The sequence below is a fragment of the Apus apus genome, chromosome 12, assembly GCF_020740795.1.
Source record: "Apus apus isolate bApuApu2 chromosome 12, bApuApu2.pri.cur, whole genome shotgun sequence".
NCBI lineage: Eukaryota > Metazoa > Chordata > Aves > Apodiformes > Apodidae > Apus > Apus apus.
Genome location: NC_067293.1, coordinates 4,491,855 through 4,509,763, shown reverse-complemented (window position 1 = coordinate 4,509,763; position 17,909 = coordinate 4,491,855). Strand labels below are relative to the sequence as shown.

Sequence of the window (17,909 nt, the reverse complement as noted above, 5' to 3'; positions counted from 1 at the left end):
GGGCAGCCCAGGATACAGTTGGCTTTCTGGACTGCAAGTTGGACATTGTTGGCTCATGTCTAGCTTTTCATCCTCCAGTACCTACAAGTCCTTCTTTGCCAGCTGCTCTCAATCCCTTCATCCTGCAGCCTGTACTAATACCAGGGGTTGCCCAACCAAGGTGCAGGACCTTGCACTTCACCTTGTTGAACCTTGTAAGGTTCTTAATGGGCCCACTTCTCAAGCTTTTCCAGGTCCCTCTGAATGGCATCCCATCCCTAAGATGTGTCAACCATGCCACTCAGCTTGGTGTCATCCAAAAACTTGCTGAGGGTGCACTCGATCCCACTGTCTGTGTCATTGATGAAGATACTAAACAGTACTCGTCCCAGTACGGATCCCTGAAGGACACCACTGATCTCCATCTGGACACTGAGCTGTTGACCACTACCCTCTGGATGTGACTGTCCAACCAGCTCCTCAGGCACCAAACAGCCCATGCATCAAATCCATATCTCTTCAATTTAGAGAGAGGGATGTTGTGGGGGACCGTCTCAGAGGCCGTACGGAACACCAGATAGATGACATCCATAGCTGTTCCCTAGTGCATTGATGTAGTCACTTCATCATAGAAGACCACTAGGTTGGTAGACAAGACTTGCCCTTGGTGAAGCCATGCTGGCTGTCTCAAATCACCTCCCTGTCCTCCATGAGCTTTAGCATAGCTTTTGAGAGGATCTGGTTCCATGATCTTCCCAGGCACAGAGGTGAGGCTGACAGGTCAGTAGTTCCCAGGATCCTCCTTTCTGTTGGTTTTAAAAACAGAGTGCAATGTTTCCCTTTTTTCAGTCACCAAGGAGTTCACCTAATTTACCTAACTTGAATTACTGCCATATAAAATCAGCCTTGTAAGCTATGGGTAAACCCCTGTATAATATGGTTTAGGAGCTGTCTTGCTGGCATGTCTCAGAACACACCTGTAAAAGAAAAAACACTGAAGAGAGTGTTTCAGAGTGGCTTCTTGGGGATCAGCATTAAGCCCAAGGAGTTCAACATCTTCATCAGTCATAGACTCATGGAATGGTGAAGGTTGGAAGGAACCCTAAAGATCATCAGGTTCCTGCCTCCCTGCTGTCAGCAGGGACACCTCATGCTAGACCAGGCTGCACAAGCCTCATCCAACCTGGCCTTGAACACCTGCAGGGAGGGGGCATCAACAACCTCCCTGGGCAACCTGTTCCAGCACCTTGCTACCCACATGGAGAAGAATTTCTTCCTGATGTCTAACCTAAATCTCCCCTCTTTCAGTTTAAAACCATTCCCCCTTGTCCTATCACTGCCTTCTGTGGTGAAAAGTCCCTCCCCATCTGGCCATAAAGTCAAAGTAAACATGATAAGATTTTGCAGATTAAACAAAAGCTGGTGAAGTGTTAACTCATGCTGAGGTCAGGGCAGCCATAAAAAGCAAAACAATTGAATTGCTTGACAAGACTGGTTCCTCCTAACGTTGTTCAGGGCAAGATCCCATATCAGCCTTCCTCACGTAGTGTGGGGATTTAAATCCTGGGAAAGTAGGGGTTTTTTGAATGCCCTTGGATTGCAACAGGGAGGCCATTCAGTATGGACATCTCATTTTACAGCCACAAAGGGAAGGATTAATTAAGTTACTTCAAGTACAAGCAGAGGAACAGGGAGGTAAAGTTTGGGGGCTAGGGAGCAAAAGAGCTATGTAGAATGTTGCACAAGTAGCAAGGACGTTAATCTGATGCCCACTTAATTTTCAATGTTGAAGAAAAATTGGACGTATGCTGAAAAAAGAAAGAAAAATTGTATTTGAGCTTGAAAAATGCATATACTGAGGCACTCACAGAGCATCTTCCCTAAGGTTATCAGAAAGAAAACCAGGAAGATGACTTTATTAATAAATATATCCTTGTGGACAAGACACCAAGTGCTAAATGGCTGTTTAGTCCAGCAGAGGAAGGTGGGATGAGAATGGCTGCTTGAATTCTGAAGTTTCGTTACCTTGAAAATAGAAACCAGGCACACCTGTGCTTCAAGATTGGAGAGACATTCTCAGAAGAGGTAGCAGAGCCCCTGTCTACTAATATTTTGAAATCTAGAGGGGTGGCAGCTTGAAAGCTTTCCTTCCTGAGAAGAGCTGGACCCAGTACACTGGAAGCAAAGTGAAATTGCCCAAGAATCTGCTCTCCAGCAGCTTGAGACATGATCTGATGGACTGACTGTGAGTCACTGGCAGGGGCAGACGGACTGCTGTGAGCAGTGGAGGAGGCAGGAGGTGCTGGCAGGTGAAGCAGGTGCTTGCTGCCTTCTGTGTGTCCTCCCTCCATGAGCTGTCTCTGTCTCCTGCAGCGTACCAGCCCAGAAGGTGGGATCCACCTCAACTGCCATTACTGCCACAATCTGTTCAGCGGGAAGCCGGAGATCCTAGACTGGCAGGTGAGGACTTCCACCAGGGGGATGTTGACATGGAAGCCAACCCCAGTGAGGTCCGCAGGGCTCCTTCCTCTCCCTGATCAAAGCAGAGCTCCTTCTGTGCCAGAGCTCTGAATGCCCTAGCTGCAGAGACATGCCTGGAGACTGCCCTGAGTGCTGTGCTCCTGATGTTCAGCAGGATGTCAGAAGAGCAGGAGGACACCACTTCTGCCAAACACCATGCCAGGAGAGCTGGGGTCTTGACTCAGCCCTGTAGTCTTGCTCTTGCTTCCCTGAGAAGCGTGGGGACCTCCTGCCAACCTGGTGGTGGTCTCTTTGGCAGGACAAGGTGTATCAGTTCTGCTGCAAGGACTGCTGCGAGGACTTCAAGCGGCTGCGTGGGGTGGTGTCTCAGTGCGAGCACTGCAAGCAGGAGAAGCTGCTGCATGAGAAGATCCGCTTCTCTGGAGTGGAGAAGAATTTCTGCAGCGAAGGTACTTGGGGAAGGCACGGGAGAGGCAGAGCCCCCATGCCAGCCCATGCAGAGGGAGGAGAAGAGAGCATGGAGAGGAACAAAGGGGAGACGGTCTTAGCCAGGCCCTGGGGCGAGCGCCTTACCATGCAGTGAAGGGAGGACTGTCGTGGGGATGGCTTGCTGTCCAGCCAGGCCCTAGGGCAATATCTTTACCGTTCATTGTGTCCTTGGGGAGGGCTTTCTCACAGCTTTTCTCTCTCTGGGGGCTGGGGAGACAGCAGGTGGCAGCTCCGCTCCTCCTGTCATCATGCACTTCTACGCTCTTGCGTCTGGGCTGGCCTGACCTGGCCTTGCCCTGCCTGCTGGGTTCCTGCACACAGGAGGTTGGAGTCAGACTCTTCCTAGAAGCATGGAGGTGAGAGATGGCAAGTCCCCATGAGGTCCCATCTTATCCCAGCCCCAGGGGCCAGTGCTGGATTGTTCCCTGCAGTGTGTTGCATATACTCTGTTGTCTCCGCAGACCTGGATTCTGGTCATGTTTGGGTCAGGGAGGCCCCCAGTTCATCCTGGGAAGGTTTCACTCCTATTGTTTCTCCGCAGGGTGTGTGCTTCTTTACAAACAGGATTTCACCAAGAACCTGGGCCTGTGCTGCATCACCTGCACCTACTGTTCTCAGACCTGCCAGCGGGCGGTCACCGAGCAGCTGGAGGGCAGCACCTGGGACTTCTGTAGTGAAGACTGCAAAAGCAAATACTTGCTCTGGTACTTCAAGGTCAGTATTGGCACTGGCAGCTTGTGCTAAGTGCTGTGGTGGGCACGGCACCCAGATAAGTGGGCATTGCACTGAGGAAGTTCACACTGCTGGAGTCTGGCTGGCACTGCTGCGGAGAACCTGGCACTGCTGGAGTCCTGCCTGGCAATGACGGGACACTGCTACGGGCAAGCTCGCGTAGCTGGAGTCCCCAGCTGATCCTGCCAGAGCACTGCCCTGAGGAAGCTCACAGTGCTGGATCCGCGGCTAGTGCTGCTGGGAGAAGTTCGCACCGCTGGAGTCCCTGGCTGGCACTGGCAGGGCACTGCTGTGGGGAAGCTCACAGCACCTTGCCATGTGCACCTTTCACTGGAGAGTTGTGTTGCACTCGGAGGGGGTGTGGTTAGTTACTCGTTGTTTCTCTCCTGCTGATGCGGGCTTTAGGCAGCTCGGTGCCATGCCTGCAAGCGTCAGGGGAAGCTGCTGGAAACCATCCACTGGCGGGGGCAAATCAAACACTTCTGCAACCAGCAGTGTCTGCTGCGATTTTACAATCAACAGAACCAGCCCAACCTGGACACGCAGAAGGGGCCCGAGAGCCTGCTGAACAGTGAGTAGGAGGGAGGGAGGGGACCTGCATAGCTCAGTCTGAGAGACACAGGGAAGACTGAACAGCGAGGGGTGGAAGCTTCCTGCCTGGGACTGGATGAGATGCTAGGGAACAATCCTGCACTGGCCCTTGGGGGGGAAAGGACGGAGTGGGACCTAATGGGGCTTCTCCATCTCTAACATCTATGGTTCTATGACACACAGGGCCCAGACGGGAGGAGCCGGTGCCAACGTGCTGCCTGTAGCTCACACTCTTAGCGAGGATACTCAGGGATTTAACATCCTCATGTTGCCAGCGGAGAGCTCGATTTACAGGGTTAGGGGACAGCACGGTTTGGCATGATAATCCACCTGCAGCCCCACATCACCTCTGAGCTGTGACCTCCTCAGATCTCATAAGCTAATCAGGATCGGGCCAGGTCAGTGCTTGGATGGGAAACATTGAAGGAAAATACAGGGTGCTGCAGGAGGTGGAACTGGTGATGCTGTAGGTGAGCTCTCCTCAGACAGAGCTGAATCTAGAATGATCTTGAGGGAGTGCTGAGCTGCTGGAGGCACTCTGTCTTGTGATCTTAGATTGGTGTACTACCACTTACCCAAAGATTGCTGCAGTTTTGGGGAGTTGCAAACCCCGTCTCCTGGATAACCCGGTTCTACATCTGTGGAGTTCCAGCTGGAGAGGAGATTTTCACTGCCTGTTCCCCCATTTCCTATCATTTACTTGAGCCAGTTGCTTATGAAAGATTGCAAGTGCTTTGGGGTCCCTCAGGATGGAAGGTGCTCAAGGTAACAGTGACAAGACATCGCTTGGCCCTCGGACACTTGTGTAGTCTCGTTCTGCTTGGTGCACAGGCCACGATTTTCTAGGTAAACTCTGTGAATGCCTGCAGCCTATGGTGGGACTTGCTTTGGTGCATCAAGCTTCAACAGGTACCTGCATCGCAGGCTCACAGCTTTGCTGCCCTCCCTGGGATTCCATGAGGTGTGAAACCCTGACTAGGGTGCGCCAAAGTGGGGAAACCAAGACAAGGACCTTCCCGTGAGAGACCTCATCCTCCATCTTCAGACTCTTCCCGATTCCTCTCCTGATGGCAGTGAACTGATTGTGAGATGGGGGAAACCCTGGATGGCAGAGCTGCTCTGCCAGAAGCAGCAAGTTCTCCCAGGCAGAGAAGTCTCAACCCTACCCTTCAGGAGCCATGCTCCATAAAAGGCTGTGTGAGGCTACGGGTCATGTGGCAGCACACTGGAGTGACCTGGATAAGGAACTGTTGGTTTCTGCTGGCATGGGGGTGCTCAGGAGGTGTCTGCTTGATGGAGCACGGACTGTCCAGCTGCCCAATGGAGTCTTATGGGGGAGAGGATATGGGCCTTCCTCCACAAAGACATATCGAACTTGCTGGTTCCTGTTGCTCACCAAGTGATTCCACAGCCCTAGCCATGCTGTTCTATTTATCCTCTCAAGGCATCTTGGTTGTGAGGGACCCATAACACTAATTTTGGGACACAGGCACAGCAAGGAAGCTCTGCCTGCAGCAGAGGAAGCATGGTTCACATCATTTTGTCATTTCCTTGGAGCCATGGACCGCAGGACTCTGAGAAGTACCTCTCTCCATCACCAACAACCATGAGAGTCTGAGTCCCCCCTTCCACCGTGTCTCTGGAGATGCCCAAGAACTTTGCAGTTTAGCACATGAAGTGTCACCCTTCACCGTGCCACAGCTTCCTCTCCAAGTGCCCTGTGAGGCAGAGGACTGAGGGCAGTCAAGGGAAAGCCTGTCAGCAATGGTGAGCGCTCAGCTGAGCTTGAGCTCCAGACTGCCCCAGCACCTGCTGTTCTTGGTGAATGCTGCTGGTGGCATGTGTGTTCTGGCACACCCATCCCCTGCCAGTTGTGGACATCCTTGACCTGGGACTGTGACATACTGCTCAGCTTGCAGAGGAAGGGTGCTGGAGCCAGGGCCTGCCGTGTGCTTACATGGAGAGCTTTCCATCACAGCGTGATGTAGAGGATTTTGGGAGGAGGAGGCTGTCAGTGCATGGTGAGGAACAACCTCTGCGTGGTCCAGCCAGAGACTCCTGTGGACCTGGCAGCTGTGTTGCCAGTCACAAGGGACTACCTGGATTTCAGGCCCGTCTCGGACAGAGCTGCTGATTACTTGCTTCTTCTCTTGCAGCCAGTGGTTGCCTGAAACCATTAATTCCTGTGACCCAGTGGCTGCTGCCAACCTGGGGATCCTGAGAGTGCTTGCTGATGATAAAAGTGGCCATTCCTTTGCTGGGAACAGTCTGTGTAATGAGGGATCGAGGAGCTTCTGCCACAGAGCTGTGCCCAAAGACTTCCAAGAGGAGCTGGCTCTGCCCTGGGCCATCCAACTGGAGAGGATAGAGGCCCAGAAGTCACGGTTTGTGCAGGCAATGCCCTGACAGTTCCTTGCTGGTGTTGGGATGAGAGTAAAGAACAAGCTGCAACTTTCCTGGAAGCCTGGACATGTAGCACATGGAGCTTTATGGCAGGAGGGTCTTCTTGTTTTCCTTAGTCCTAAATCACTGGCCTGTGGGGCAATCAACTTTGCTTTTGATTCCACTGCAGCAGAAACTCTGCTCATACTCCATAGCTTGTCTTTTCTCATTCAAGCCATTGATGTCTCTCACCTAGACCTGCTGCACCTCTGCTTTGGGCTGGTCAGGGGGAGTGCTTGGACCCATTGAGATGGTTGCAGGTCCTGGCTGAAGGCTTAGCTGCAGGCTAAGGAACTTTCTTCATCTGAAACTGACCTGCACCCCTGTGGTGGTGAGCAAGTGGACCTTGCTTGTCTCCCAGTTGCTCCAGATCTGTTCTGTGTTTCCTTGGGACAGAGGAAATCTGCGCAGTGCAAATGCCCGTGTGTTGATTCTTTGGGAGTCTGGGTCTTTTCCTGGAGAGCCTATCTGTATATAGGAGGTGCAAATGGACCCGCCACTCCCTTTGTGTGCTGAGACCTGCTCCTTTCCTTGCAGGTGTCTCCTTCACGAATGGCCCATGGTTAGTCCATGCTGTAGAAGGCAGTTCTTTCTGCCAGCCACATGGGTAACCAGGGCTCACTGGAGTCTTGGGTGAAGGCACTCTTAGTTCATCAGCCTTTGAGATGGGTGCAGGTTCTCTGCACAGCATATAAACTGGAATTGCCATCCAAGCCAGGAGGGTATTGTCACCACCTGAGACTCGTGTCTGCCATCTCTTACCTGCAGGTGATCCCCTCTTTCCTTAGGGGAATGGTCTGTGTCCCTAGGGCTGGGGCAAAGCTCTCTCTGCTTTCTGGGATATCTCTGCTAGCTCTGTCACCATCTTCCTAGGGATCTCGAAGCACTTTGCCAAGATATTTATAGCAGGGAGATGAAGCACAGGTAGGGGCCATGGCTCGGTACAGCAAGCCAATAGGCAGAGCTGGGCGTAGAGCCCTGGGTCCCTCTCTCTACAAGGGGCTGGGATTTCTCCTGACCTGCTCTGAGGGTGATGGGGTGGACTGCAAGGGAGCACAAAATGACATGGGAATGACTTGATTTTGTAGTTGTAGTGGCTTCTGAGCTGCTAGGGCTAGAAATTGTGGAAACATTAACTGTTCCTGGAGTGGCCAGGAGCAGTTTCTGGGGAGCCTATCCCTGCCCTCTGGCTGCTGCTCCCTCTAGTTCCAGCAGTGGGACCTCCTGGCTCAGGAGCTCTTGAACTTAAAAGTGATTGCTTTCTCTTACAGGTCAGACTTCAGAGCCAAAAGCATCTGCCCCTTCCTCACAGAAGGCAGAGACTAACATGGTAAGGCCTACTGAAGATAGGAGTTTGCAAGATAGCACAAAGGGGCTGTCCCCAGAGGACAGATCTGCCATTGCTTGGGGAGATTTCATTCTTCTACAACGAAGGCATTTTAAGATGTCTGGGTAGTGGGAGCTGATAAGAGCTGCTGGGGAGAGCAGCACCGGCATATCTCCTGCAAGGAGGAAGAATAACCATTCCCCAGGAATAGGTGATGGGCTCCAGAACAGCCTGCCACTGTGGCACTGGCTTCTCTTTTCACAGTGCTCCCTGTGCCTGGACATATTTGTTGTCCCACTATACCCCACTGCCCTGGGGGGCAGGAGTGACCACTGCCAGGCTGCCTGCTGGCTGCTGCAGAGATGCCACACGGGCTTGATACCTGCCAGGAGCAGCCTGGCAGCCCTTTGGCCAGGCCTGACTGTGGGAGCGTCCACATGTGTGGTGGGAACTGCCAGGCTTCAGGAGGTGCTTTGGGAATCTCTCCAGCTGTACCCATGTATGCTGCCGAGATGGTGCTGCCGTAGGTGGACACCAACCTCCTGCTCTCTGCGTTTCCTCAGCTCTCAGCCAAGACCTCCTCAGCCCAGATGTCTCCAGCCACACCACCTCCCCCACCCGCTCCAGTTCCAGCTACCCCTCGGAAAAACAAAGCTGCCATGTGTAAACCACTCATGCAGAACCGGGGCATTTCCTGCAAGATAGAAATGAAGTCCAAAGGATGTCAGACAGGTAGGAAAAGGAGACATTGCTGCAGGATTACAGGGGCATTCTGGAAAGGCAAGTGGCCCATCCCTGCTCCAGAGTAACTAAATGTGAATCCAGCTTGAAATGCTGTACTGTGCTGAAGAGTCTCATGGCAGTGCAGGCCAAACGCAGCAGGGCTGGAGGTAGGGAGCCCATTCCCATCAGGAGCAAAAGGAGAGATGCAGAGAGCACTGCAGCATGATCCCACCTCTTGTGGGACAACTCCCATTACTCTGAAAATGGTCACTTGTCTGAGGGCCTGTCTGCTGAGCAAGTTCCACTCTAGCTCCTGTCAGGCATGTGTATGTGATCACCAGCATATGCAAGGCAACCAGGCCTCTGAGCAGAGCCACCTAAGAGCAGGGCTTGCGTCTCTGGCTAAGGCAAGTGTCTCCTGTTGCAGGGCTGTTTGGCTTGCTGCTGCTCCAGCTCTGCCCATGAGTCACAGAGCTGGTAGCTGGTAGGGCCGTGGTGCTGGATGGCTGGGGGCATGGCAGTGCACAGTGGGGCTGAGTGGAGGAGCTGCTGGCAGCAAGCTCACTGACATACTTTTGCTCTCGTCAGAGGCTGACTGGAAGCCCCAGGTGATTGTGTTGCCAATTCCTGTCCCGATCTTCGTGCCTGTGCCTATGCATATGTACTGCCAGAAAGTACCTGTGCCTTTCTCCATGCCTGTCCCGGTAAGCAAAACACTCCATGTGCTCATGTTCTCTTACTATCTCAATCCTGCCTTGCTGCAGCCCCCCTGCTTCTCTGTTTGTCCTCTCTTCCTGCTTCAGCTTTTATGTCAGTTGGCTGAGTGTCAGTTTTCCACCCATGTGCTGTTGTTGACAGGTGCCTGTGCCAATGTTCCTGCCCACCACGCTGGAGAGCACAGATAAGATTGTGGAGACCATTGAGGAGCTGAAGGTGAAGATCCCCTCCAATCCCCTGGAGGCTGACATCCTGGCCATGGCTGAGATGATTGCAGAGGCTGAAGAACTGGACAAGGCCTCCTCAGACCTGTGTGGTAGGTTCTACCATGGCTTGGTCTGGCCCAACAGCTGGGATCATGTGGGGTTTGCCAGCTCTCGGAGATAGAGCATCTGCCTGGATCGCAATTCCCCCAGAGCCTTTGGAAGGGAACAGGGAAGAGCAAATCCTCAGCTTCTGCTGAGGAGGTATCAGGAGGGAAGAGCTGCAGCAGGGGGCAGTGTCTGCCACGGTCCCTTTTGGGGATCCCAGTCTCATGGCACATGTGCAGCACTGTTAGTTTTTTCAGGTGGCTGTTCAGGCTTTTACCTGAAGCAGCTTCTCAGCCAGAAAACTAGCAGTCCTGACCTTGCAGGAGGGCTGCATTCCTTAAGCCTCAGTGACTAGGGCTGTGGCTGAGGAGAGGACAAATGTTCAATGTCTTGCTGGGCAGCACAGATGTCATGGGGCTGCCTTGAGCACGGGACTTCTGCTCTGCAGGGAGCCTGGCTTCATTTTCCAGCCATCACAGGAAAAACACGCAAAAGGCTTTATTGAAAGTTGGGTTTACGATCTGCTTTTGCATTGCAGACCTGGTGAGTAACCAGAGTGCAGAGGGTCTTCTGGAGGACTGTGATCTTTTTGGACCAGCACGGGATGATGTGTTGGCTATGGCTGTCAAGATGGCAAATGTCCTCGATGAGCCGGGCCAGGACCTGGAGGCTGACTTCCCTAAGAGTAAGAGCTGGGTGAAGCAGGCACGCAGGGCTGCTCATGCTGCAGCAGGGTCCTTCTGCTGCCCTCAGCCAACCATTGCCATCAGTATTAAGAGCTCTGTGAACTTACCTCCCCATGCCCTCTGACCGGACTTGAGGCAGGGGTGAGGAGACCACAACTTTTGAGGGAGTGTGCATTTTTCGAGACTAACTGGCCTGTTGTGAAGATAGGTCTGCAGAGAATGGAGAAGGAGAAGATTGTTTTAACAGCACAAAGAGCAGGGCAGCAGTGATTGTATGCTTAAGGATGATTCCAGAGGATCTAGTGAGGCAAGAGAGAGACCTGAAGAGGGCATGACATCCTGGGAGACAGCAGAATTGCTCAGTGTCCATTAGCAGGCAGAAGGTTGAAGAAGAAGCAGGGACTTGCAGGAGCACAGCAGTGCTAAGGCAGGATGCTAGTAGCAAAGGGCAGAGAACTGGGTGCCAAACAAAAAACTGTCAGAGGGGAGAATATGGAGCTCTGGTTAGTCTGAGAAAACTTGGCATCATCTGCAAGAGCTGTGTTTCCTTTTTTGGGCTGCGGCTAGAAGTCCATGCCAAGCAGTGATAGAGGGTGTGAAGCACTGGGCTTTGTGTTCCCTCTTCATCTTGTTGTAAGAACCAGGCCAGCACAGAGGACAGGATGAGAAGTCTCAGCTGAGCCCTTCTGCCTGTGTTTTTTTTCAGACCCTCTAGACATCAATCCCAGTGTAGACTTTCTCTTTGACTGTGGACTGGTGGGACCAGATGATGTGTCCACAGAGCAAGATCTGCCTCGGGCTGTCCGAAAGGTGAGCTCTCCATGCGTACTGCCTGCTTAAAGCTCTTTGGGTTTGCAGTGAGAGCTGCCAACTGGGACATATGAGGTGAAGTGTGCCAGAGGCTTTGGTGTGTTGGGGAGGTTGTGCCTTCTCACTTCAGGGCATGCCTGGCTTGTGGGCTGCTTGTTGAATGAAGATACTTGCCTGTCACTTCAAAGGAGCTTTGAATGCCACATACCATGTGAGAGCTGGCCTCTTTCTTGCCTGTGGTCCTCATAAATAGTAGACATTGTCAACTTGGCTGTCAGCAGAAAGGTGCCTACTGGCTGTGGGCACAGGCACACTGAGAGGGAGCTGGTCAGCTGGTCTGAGGGGTGGCCAGGACTCTTGCATCTGCCCCAGCTAGGTGTCCAGTCTCACAGTACACCTCTCTACAGGGGCAGAAGCGTCTGGTGCTCTCTGAAAGCTGCTCCCGGGACTCGATGAGCAGCCAGCCCAGCTGCACAGTGCTGAACTATTCCTATGGTGTGAATGCCTGGAAGTCCTGGGTGCAAGCCAAGTATGCAGGGGGAGAGACCAGCAAGGGAGAGGAGCTACGCTTTGGCCGTAAGTACCCTTGTCTGAACGGAGTAGAGTGGCAGAAGCCTCCCAGAAGCTTGGTCCCAGGGTGTTGTGGCCTTGTTTCCACAGCCAAGCCCATGAGGATCAAGGAAGACATCTTGGCCTGCACAGCAGCTGAGCTCAACTATGGTCTGGCCCAGTTTGTCAAGGAGATAACACGGCCCAACGGGGAGCGCTACGAACCAGACAGCATCTATTACCTCTGCCTTGGCATCCAGCAGGTGAGGGAGGCCTTGCTGCCCTCAAGTCCCCCACAGCCAGACCCAAGGGTCAGATCTGGTGAGGGAAGCTTATGCCCTTTATTCTGCCTTCTGGGGACCTAGAGAATCTCATTGGACTTCAGTGCCCCATCCCAGGAGAGCAGCCCACCTGGTTCAGTCTTTGTTCCCAAGCCCAGTGGGTAGGGTGGCAGCTATTGCCCAGCCTTGCACCCTCTTGCACATCCTTGAAGTGGGCTGCAAGATCTCCACAAACTCAGTCCCTTCTTCAACACCAAGTCTGCTTTCTCATGCCCTGAGGTTCTCCTCACAGCTTTCTGAAGTGGCTGGTTTTGGGAGTCTGCCCTGCATCTCTGGTTGTACAAGAAAGGGCCCTCTGCATGTTTGCCCTGGGCTCTCTGGGGAGGGTTTATTCCAGGTGCTGCCATGTCCCTCTTGACTGTGTGTTCTGTCCTTTCTAGTACCTGCTCGAGAACAATCGTATGGTGAATATATTTACAGACCTTTACTACTTGACCTTCGTGCAGGAGCTGAACAAGTCCCTGAGTGGCTGGCAACCCACAGTCTTACCAAATAGTACGTGTCTCCAGAGTACCCTCAGTCAGCACATGTAACCAGTTTGTGCTCCTTGGATCCTCTGGTCTGATTGTGCTTCCCCACCCTCAACCCTCTTCCTCGGCACAGGCAGCCCAGTCCTCCTCTATCTTGGGGTCATCCTGACCTGCACTGACAGTGGAGCCAGCCTGGTTTACACCTCAGCAGCTTCTGTTGCCCAGAGTCTGGGTAGCTGGGAGCAGAGCATGGCTGCTTGGTGTCCTGGGACAGTTTGAATCTTTACAACACGTCACAGTGATGTCTCCACTCTTTGGCAAAGAGGATCCCAAGCCAGAATGCACGCTGGTCCATACCTTTTTGTCCCCAGCTTGTGGAGGAGCCCTGCACACGGTGCTGAGTGTTGACCAGGGTTGCTGTGCTGCTGCCTTGTGAGCAGACTAACTTTAAGCTCTGCAGAGGCTTTTCATGATGCTGTGACTAGGTCTGCCTTCCCTGCTATGTCTTTTCAGTTCACAGCTCCGGCCTCACTTCTCCATATTGGCTGCCCCAGGCAGAGGTGTTTGGCTGCAGACCTGTGTGTCTAGGCAGGAGCTGGCCATGTCTGTCCTGCCTGCTGCTTTTCCTTCATCTCATGCTGAGTGTGGTGGAGCACTGAGCTGGCGTTCACTTTATGGCCCTCTATAAGGATGAGCAGTTAGGATTGATTTGGGTTCTGGCCTGTGGTTTGGCTGCACTTTGGGGTGGTTTGTGGCTGGACAGAGCCATCAGCATCTGGCTCTGCTTCTGAAGAAATAATCTCTTGGAAAAGGGGATATTGTGAAGCATCAGTCCTTTGCAATGGTTTTTGGGGCAGGGTGGAGGGATTGCCCTAAGGCCACTGGTGACGTGACCTGGTTCTTCCTCTGTGTGTTGCAGACACAGTTTTCTCACGTGTTGAGGAGGAGCACCTCTGGGAGTGCAAGCAGCTGGGCGTTTACTCACCCTTTGTGCTCCTCAACACCCTCATGTTCTTCAACACCAAGTTTTTTGGGCTGCAGACAGCAGAGGAGCACATGCAGCTCTCCTTCACCAACGTGGTGCGCCAGTCCCGCAAGTGCACCACGGCCCGTGGCGTGACCAAGGTGGTGAGCATCCGCTACTATGCTCCTGCCAAGCAGAAGAAAGGCCGAGGTAGGGTCTGACAGAGCATCCCTCTGTCCCTCCCCCTGCCTCCCTCTCTGGGTCCCAGCTGTGATCCTGTGCTGTCCCACTCTGCAGATGGCAGCTCTGGAAAGCGGAAGCGCGACGAGGAGGTACCAATGCTGGAGCAACGGGAGAACAGGATGAACCCACTCCGATGCCCAGTCAAGTTCTATGAGTTCTATCTCTCAAAATGGTGAGGCAATCTCTGGAGAAGGGGCGTGTGCCATTTTGGGGCCACCTTTCAGTTTTGGTGGGACTCTCTGGAGTGGCTGCTGCTCTCCAAACATTTGTACTATCGAGTGTGAAGCCTTGCCCAGAGTCTGTGCTACTTGTGTAGACCATGATTGGGAGAATGCCTTCTCCCTGGGCCCTTCCACTGCTTGCCTCTCTCCTGACAGGCAGGAGTGTGCAGTATGAGTCCTGGTGCCTGGCGGGCTAGGGGCTTTGGCCCTGAGTGAGGAGCTGCAGACTCAGTTTGTCTCCTTCTGCTGAGAGATGAGAGGCCCTGTTGACATGAGGGCAGTCCAGGTTTTCTGAGCCCCTGAACTGATATCCCAAGACGCACCTTCCTCTCTCTTCACAGTCCCGAGAGCCTGCGGAACCGCAGCGATGTCTTCTACCTGCAGCCCGAGCGGTCGTGCATCGCCGAGTCCCCGCTCTGGTACTCGGTCATCCCCATGGACCGGAGCATGCTGGAGAGCATGCTGAACCGCATCCTGGCCGTGAGGGAGATCTACGAGGAGCACAGTCGGCTCAGTGGCCTGGAGGATGACATGGACTAGAGAGAGAGGTGCTGCCAGGCTGGCTGCTTGCCAGCCCTGGATGTCTCATCTTCCGGCCTCTGGCTGCAGGGCAGGGACTGTGCAGCGTGGGAGGGGACAGTGCTGTGGCAGTGTTGTCCCTTCATCATTGCTGGACTTGGACATCCCATCCTGCTTGTTACAGGCCTCTCCTATGTACATGGCCCCTGCGCTCAGCCCTGTCTCTTGTCCTGGATGCTGGGTGAGCCATCTTCCCCAGGGCCAGTCCCCATAGCACAGGGGTGGCAAGGCTCCCCTTGCCGCCCTGGCACTGCCCCCCTCTTCCTTTGCGCCGGGGCAGGAACCGCACAATACAGCAGAGCGCAGTCTGGGACCAGCAGTTCTTTCAATTCCCCCTTCCTTTAGCCTCCCCTCATGAGGCTTCAGGTGGCAGGGCAGAGCTCTGCTGCTGTGGCATGATGGTGTTTTCAAGCCAGTGGGGAAGGATCACTGGCAGCCTGAGAGTTGCTGGGCCAAGGGGAACGATTGTTCCTGGGGATGGGAGAGGCTTGGGCTTAGCAGTGAGGAGGGGAGAAGAGGAAGCTGGTGCTGGAACATGGGGACAGAGACATGGCCTCGCTGCAGGGACACCTCCCTTGTACACAGCCAGGCTCTTTCCCTCAGTTTTATCAATGCTTTCTGAGTTGGTGGAAAGCTGATGGAGGTGGTCTGTGCCAGCACTGCTCCTTTGTCCCCGCTGTCCCCTGTCCTGGCCTAACCTCCCCTCCCTGGACAAGGTGCCATCAGTGGGTCCGTCCACTCTGGCCAGGGGCTCGGGCAGCTGCTGGCAGAGGTGATGCTCTCTGCCTGCCCTCCCCCTCCCAAAGCAATGGGGGCCCAGCACCCTGCCCAGGGCAAGCCTGACTCTGTCTGTGCTGCTCTCACTGACTCCTGCCCCTCCTTGTGTTCTGGTCAGTTTTCTTGAGCTGTACATTGGTCTCTTGTTGAGCCTGTATATATTGTTTTGGGCCCTCTGTTCTCTGTGTTTATGTGGAGAGTGAGCCACTCCCCAGTCTTGTTGTAGTGATGCCAGGGCAGTAGGACTAACCCTGTGTCTCTGGAAACCATTAATTTCAAATAAAGATGCAGAAAACTTTTGGCAGCTGCTGCTTTTCCCCCCTGGACATGGTGAGCATCCTGTCCAGGATGGACTCCTGTCCATCCCTGTCTGGCTGTCCTGCCTGCACTTCCTTACCTTGTCTGGCTTCTGGTTTGCTGCCAGCTCTGGCATGCTGGGATGGCCCATGACGCTGTGGCCACTGATGCCAACCTGCATGCCCTGCCTTTTCCTGCCCTGCTTTTTTCCTGTCTGTCCCTTCCCACAGGACTGCAGCCCAACCCAAGCCAGTGGTGGCCATGCCCTGGCTACAGACAGACCTGTTGGAGAGCGATGCCGCAGAGCCCGTGGGTAGAGCAGAAGTCGAGTGAGGTGCAGTGGGTGTTTATTTCCTTATCCAGGGCTGTCAGGCCCCTACCCCAGCCCGGCTCTATTTTCAACTCCAGGGCGCCCAGGAGCACAGGGGAGCAGCCGAGCTGTGCCCCTGGGTCCGTGCCCATCCACATTGCACTGGCCATGAGGTCTGTTCCACAAGCCTGCCAGGGCCTGGAGACAGAACCACAGAACTGTGGCCACTTGTACATCACCCATCCCTGAGCATCCCAGCAGGTCATGTTCACACTGCCAGGTCTGCTGCTCGTGCCTTCCTGTGGGACCCACTGGTTACCCCCAGCCATGCACCTGCCCTTCCCAGGGGTGCCAGGCCTTGGGGGGGTCTTCCAGCAGCCATGGGGCTGCTACCGCTGGGCCGGGTAAGGTGGGTGCTGGGGGGCCCCGCAGAGCTGCCAGCTCTGGGCAGGATGCAAGACTTGGACCCTGGCCCCTGCCAGCATTTGGTGAGACCCGGGTGGTAGATCTCCACCAGGTTGAGCAGCAGGGACACGCAGGCTACTCCCAGCATGAAGAGGATGAAGATGGTCTTCTCGGTGGGCCGGGAGGTGTAGCAGTTGACGGTGTTAGGACAGGGCCAGCAGCTGCAGGTATAGAGAGGCTTCAGCTGGAACCCATACAAGGCATACTGGCCCACAATGAAGCTCACTTCCAAGAGAGCCTTGAAGATGACATTGCAGACATATGTCCTCAAGATAGCTCCCTGCATGCAGACCTGTCCCTGTGCATCCCCCACAGGGAGCTGAGGCTGCCTGGGGCACTGCCGCCTGGCCCAGCTGCCAGCCTGTACCGCCGCTTGCTGCTGCGCCTTCTCCTCCAGATGCAACAGGTGCGGGATGTGGCCAAGGTACACGAGGCTGGGGGTAGAGATGAAGATAATCTGCAGGACCCAGAAATGGAGGTGGGAGATGGGGAAGGTGCTGGCGTAGCAGGCATTCTGGCAGGCAGGCTGCTGCGTGTCACAGGAGAAACGAGACAGCTGATCGCCCCAGACCCGCTCGGCAGCTGCACCCAGCACCAGGATGTGGAAGATGAGGATGGTGAGCCAGACCTTCCCCACCACTGTGGAGCGCTCCTGGGCACTCCAGCAGCCACCCCAGCAGGCTCCAGTCCCCCATGGTACATGCTGCTGTGCCCTGCAAGACAGCAGCCCTCCAGACACAGCCACCCCACAACCCACCAAACCCCATCCCCCAGCCAGGGGTGCAGAGACCCAAGCCAGGGCTGTCCTTGGGGTGTCCCCACCCTGCATCCCATGGGACCCCTTAACCTGTCATGGGGAGGGTAGTGGGAGCAGACACCACTGGCAGAAAGCAGTCCTGCCATGCTGGAAGCACCATAGAGGACATGGCAATGGTGATCAGGCACAGGGACTCCTCACCATTGGCAGATGTGTGGGGCAGAGCCTGGTGTTCTGTTGGGTCCCCTTGGTGGAGCAAGGCAGGATGCTGCAAGGCCCCTTCCCAGATGGTCCCTGGCTCCTCAGTGTGGTGTCATCAGGTCTGCCCAGCTCTGTCTATCCACCTGACAGTGGGCACAGAGCTTTTGGGGCATGAGGCATCAGCATGCCCCATTGGCTTTTGTTGTGACTGGCAGATGAAACAGTCACTGGGGAAACATTTTCCCTCTATTTTTGGTCTGGGCACTTTTCTAAATATATTTGGGGCTGCAGGGGCTGGTGCTGGGCGAGTGTGAGCCCTTGGACACTGCTCAATGCCACTGAGGGGTCACTGCTACCACACACCAACTGCCAGGCCAAAGCCCCAGCACCAGCCCCTGCAGCCCCAACAGCCCTTGGTGGCACCCACCTGGGCTGGGGTGCATGGGT

General features: G+C 54.5%; 2 protein-coding genes across 7 annotated transcripts in view; one reads left to right on the top strand and one right to left on the bottom strand.

Moving 5' to 3' along the window:
- ZMYM3 (zinc finger MYM-type containing 3) overlaps positions 1 to 15,736 on the top strand; it is a 31,898-nt gene extending 16,162 nt beyond the window's left edge. Inside the window, exons 10-25 of one of the 6 annotated variants that reach the window (XM_051630298.1) lie at positions 2,353 to 2,439; positions 2,759 to 2,909; positions 3,491 to 3,663; positions 4,087 to 4,252; positions 7,986 to 8,044; positions 8,605 to 8,773; positions 9,353 to 9,468; positions 9,623 to 9,797; positions 10,331 to 10,477; positions 11,185 to 11,288; positions 11,696 to 11,864; positions 11,949 to 12,100; positions 12,559 to 12,673; positions 13,568 to 13,822; positions 13,910 to 14,027; positions 14,418 to 15,736. In XM_051630298.1, coding sequence (XP_051486258.1) covers positions 2,353 to 2,439; positions 2,759 to 2,909; positions 3,491 to 3,663; positions 4,087 to 4,252; positions 7,986 to 8,044; positions 8,605 to 8,773; positions 9,353 to 9,468; positions 9,623 to 9,797; positions 10,331 to 10,477; positions 11,185 to 11,288; positions 11,696 to 11,864; positions 11,949 to 12,100; positions 12,559 to 12,673; positions 13,568 to 13,822; positions 13,910 to 14,027; positions 14,418 to 14,616 — 2,355 coding nt within the window. In that variant the 3' untranslated portion in view covers positions 14,617 to 15,736. Of the gene's footprint in view, positions 1 to 2,352; positions 2,440 to 2,758; positions 2,910 to 3,490; positions 3,664 to 4,086; positions 4,253 to 7,985; positions 8,045 to 8,604; positions 8,774 to 9,352; positions 9,469 to 9,622; positions 9,798 to 10,330; positions 10,478 to 11,184; positions 11,289 to 11,695; positions 11,865 to 11,948; positions 12,101 to 12,558; positions 12,674 to 13,567; positions 13,823 to 13,909; positions 14,028 to 14,417 lie in introns of those variants that run through there. The other 5 variants (XM_051630300.1, XM_051630301.1, XR_007890676.1 and 2 more) reach the window with 5 other exon arrangements.
- Positions 15,737 to 16,059: 323 nt separating this feature from the next.
- Positions 16,060 to 17,884, bottom strand: LOC127389492 (gap junction alpha-3 protein-like). The gene is given in 2 exon segments (XM_051630024.1): positions 16,060 to 17,163; positions 17,165 to 17,884. Coding segments are annotated over 2 exon segments (963 nt in total). The 5' UTR covers positions 17,272 to 17,884; the 3' UTR covers positions 16,060 to 16,307.
- Positions 17,885 to 17,909: the final 25 nt, after the last annotated feature.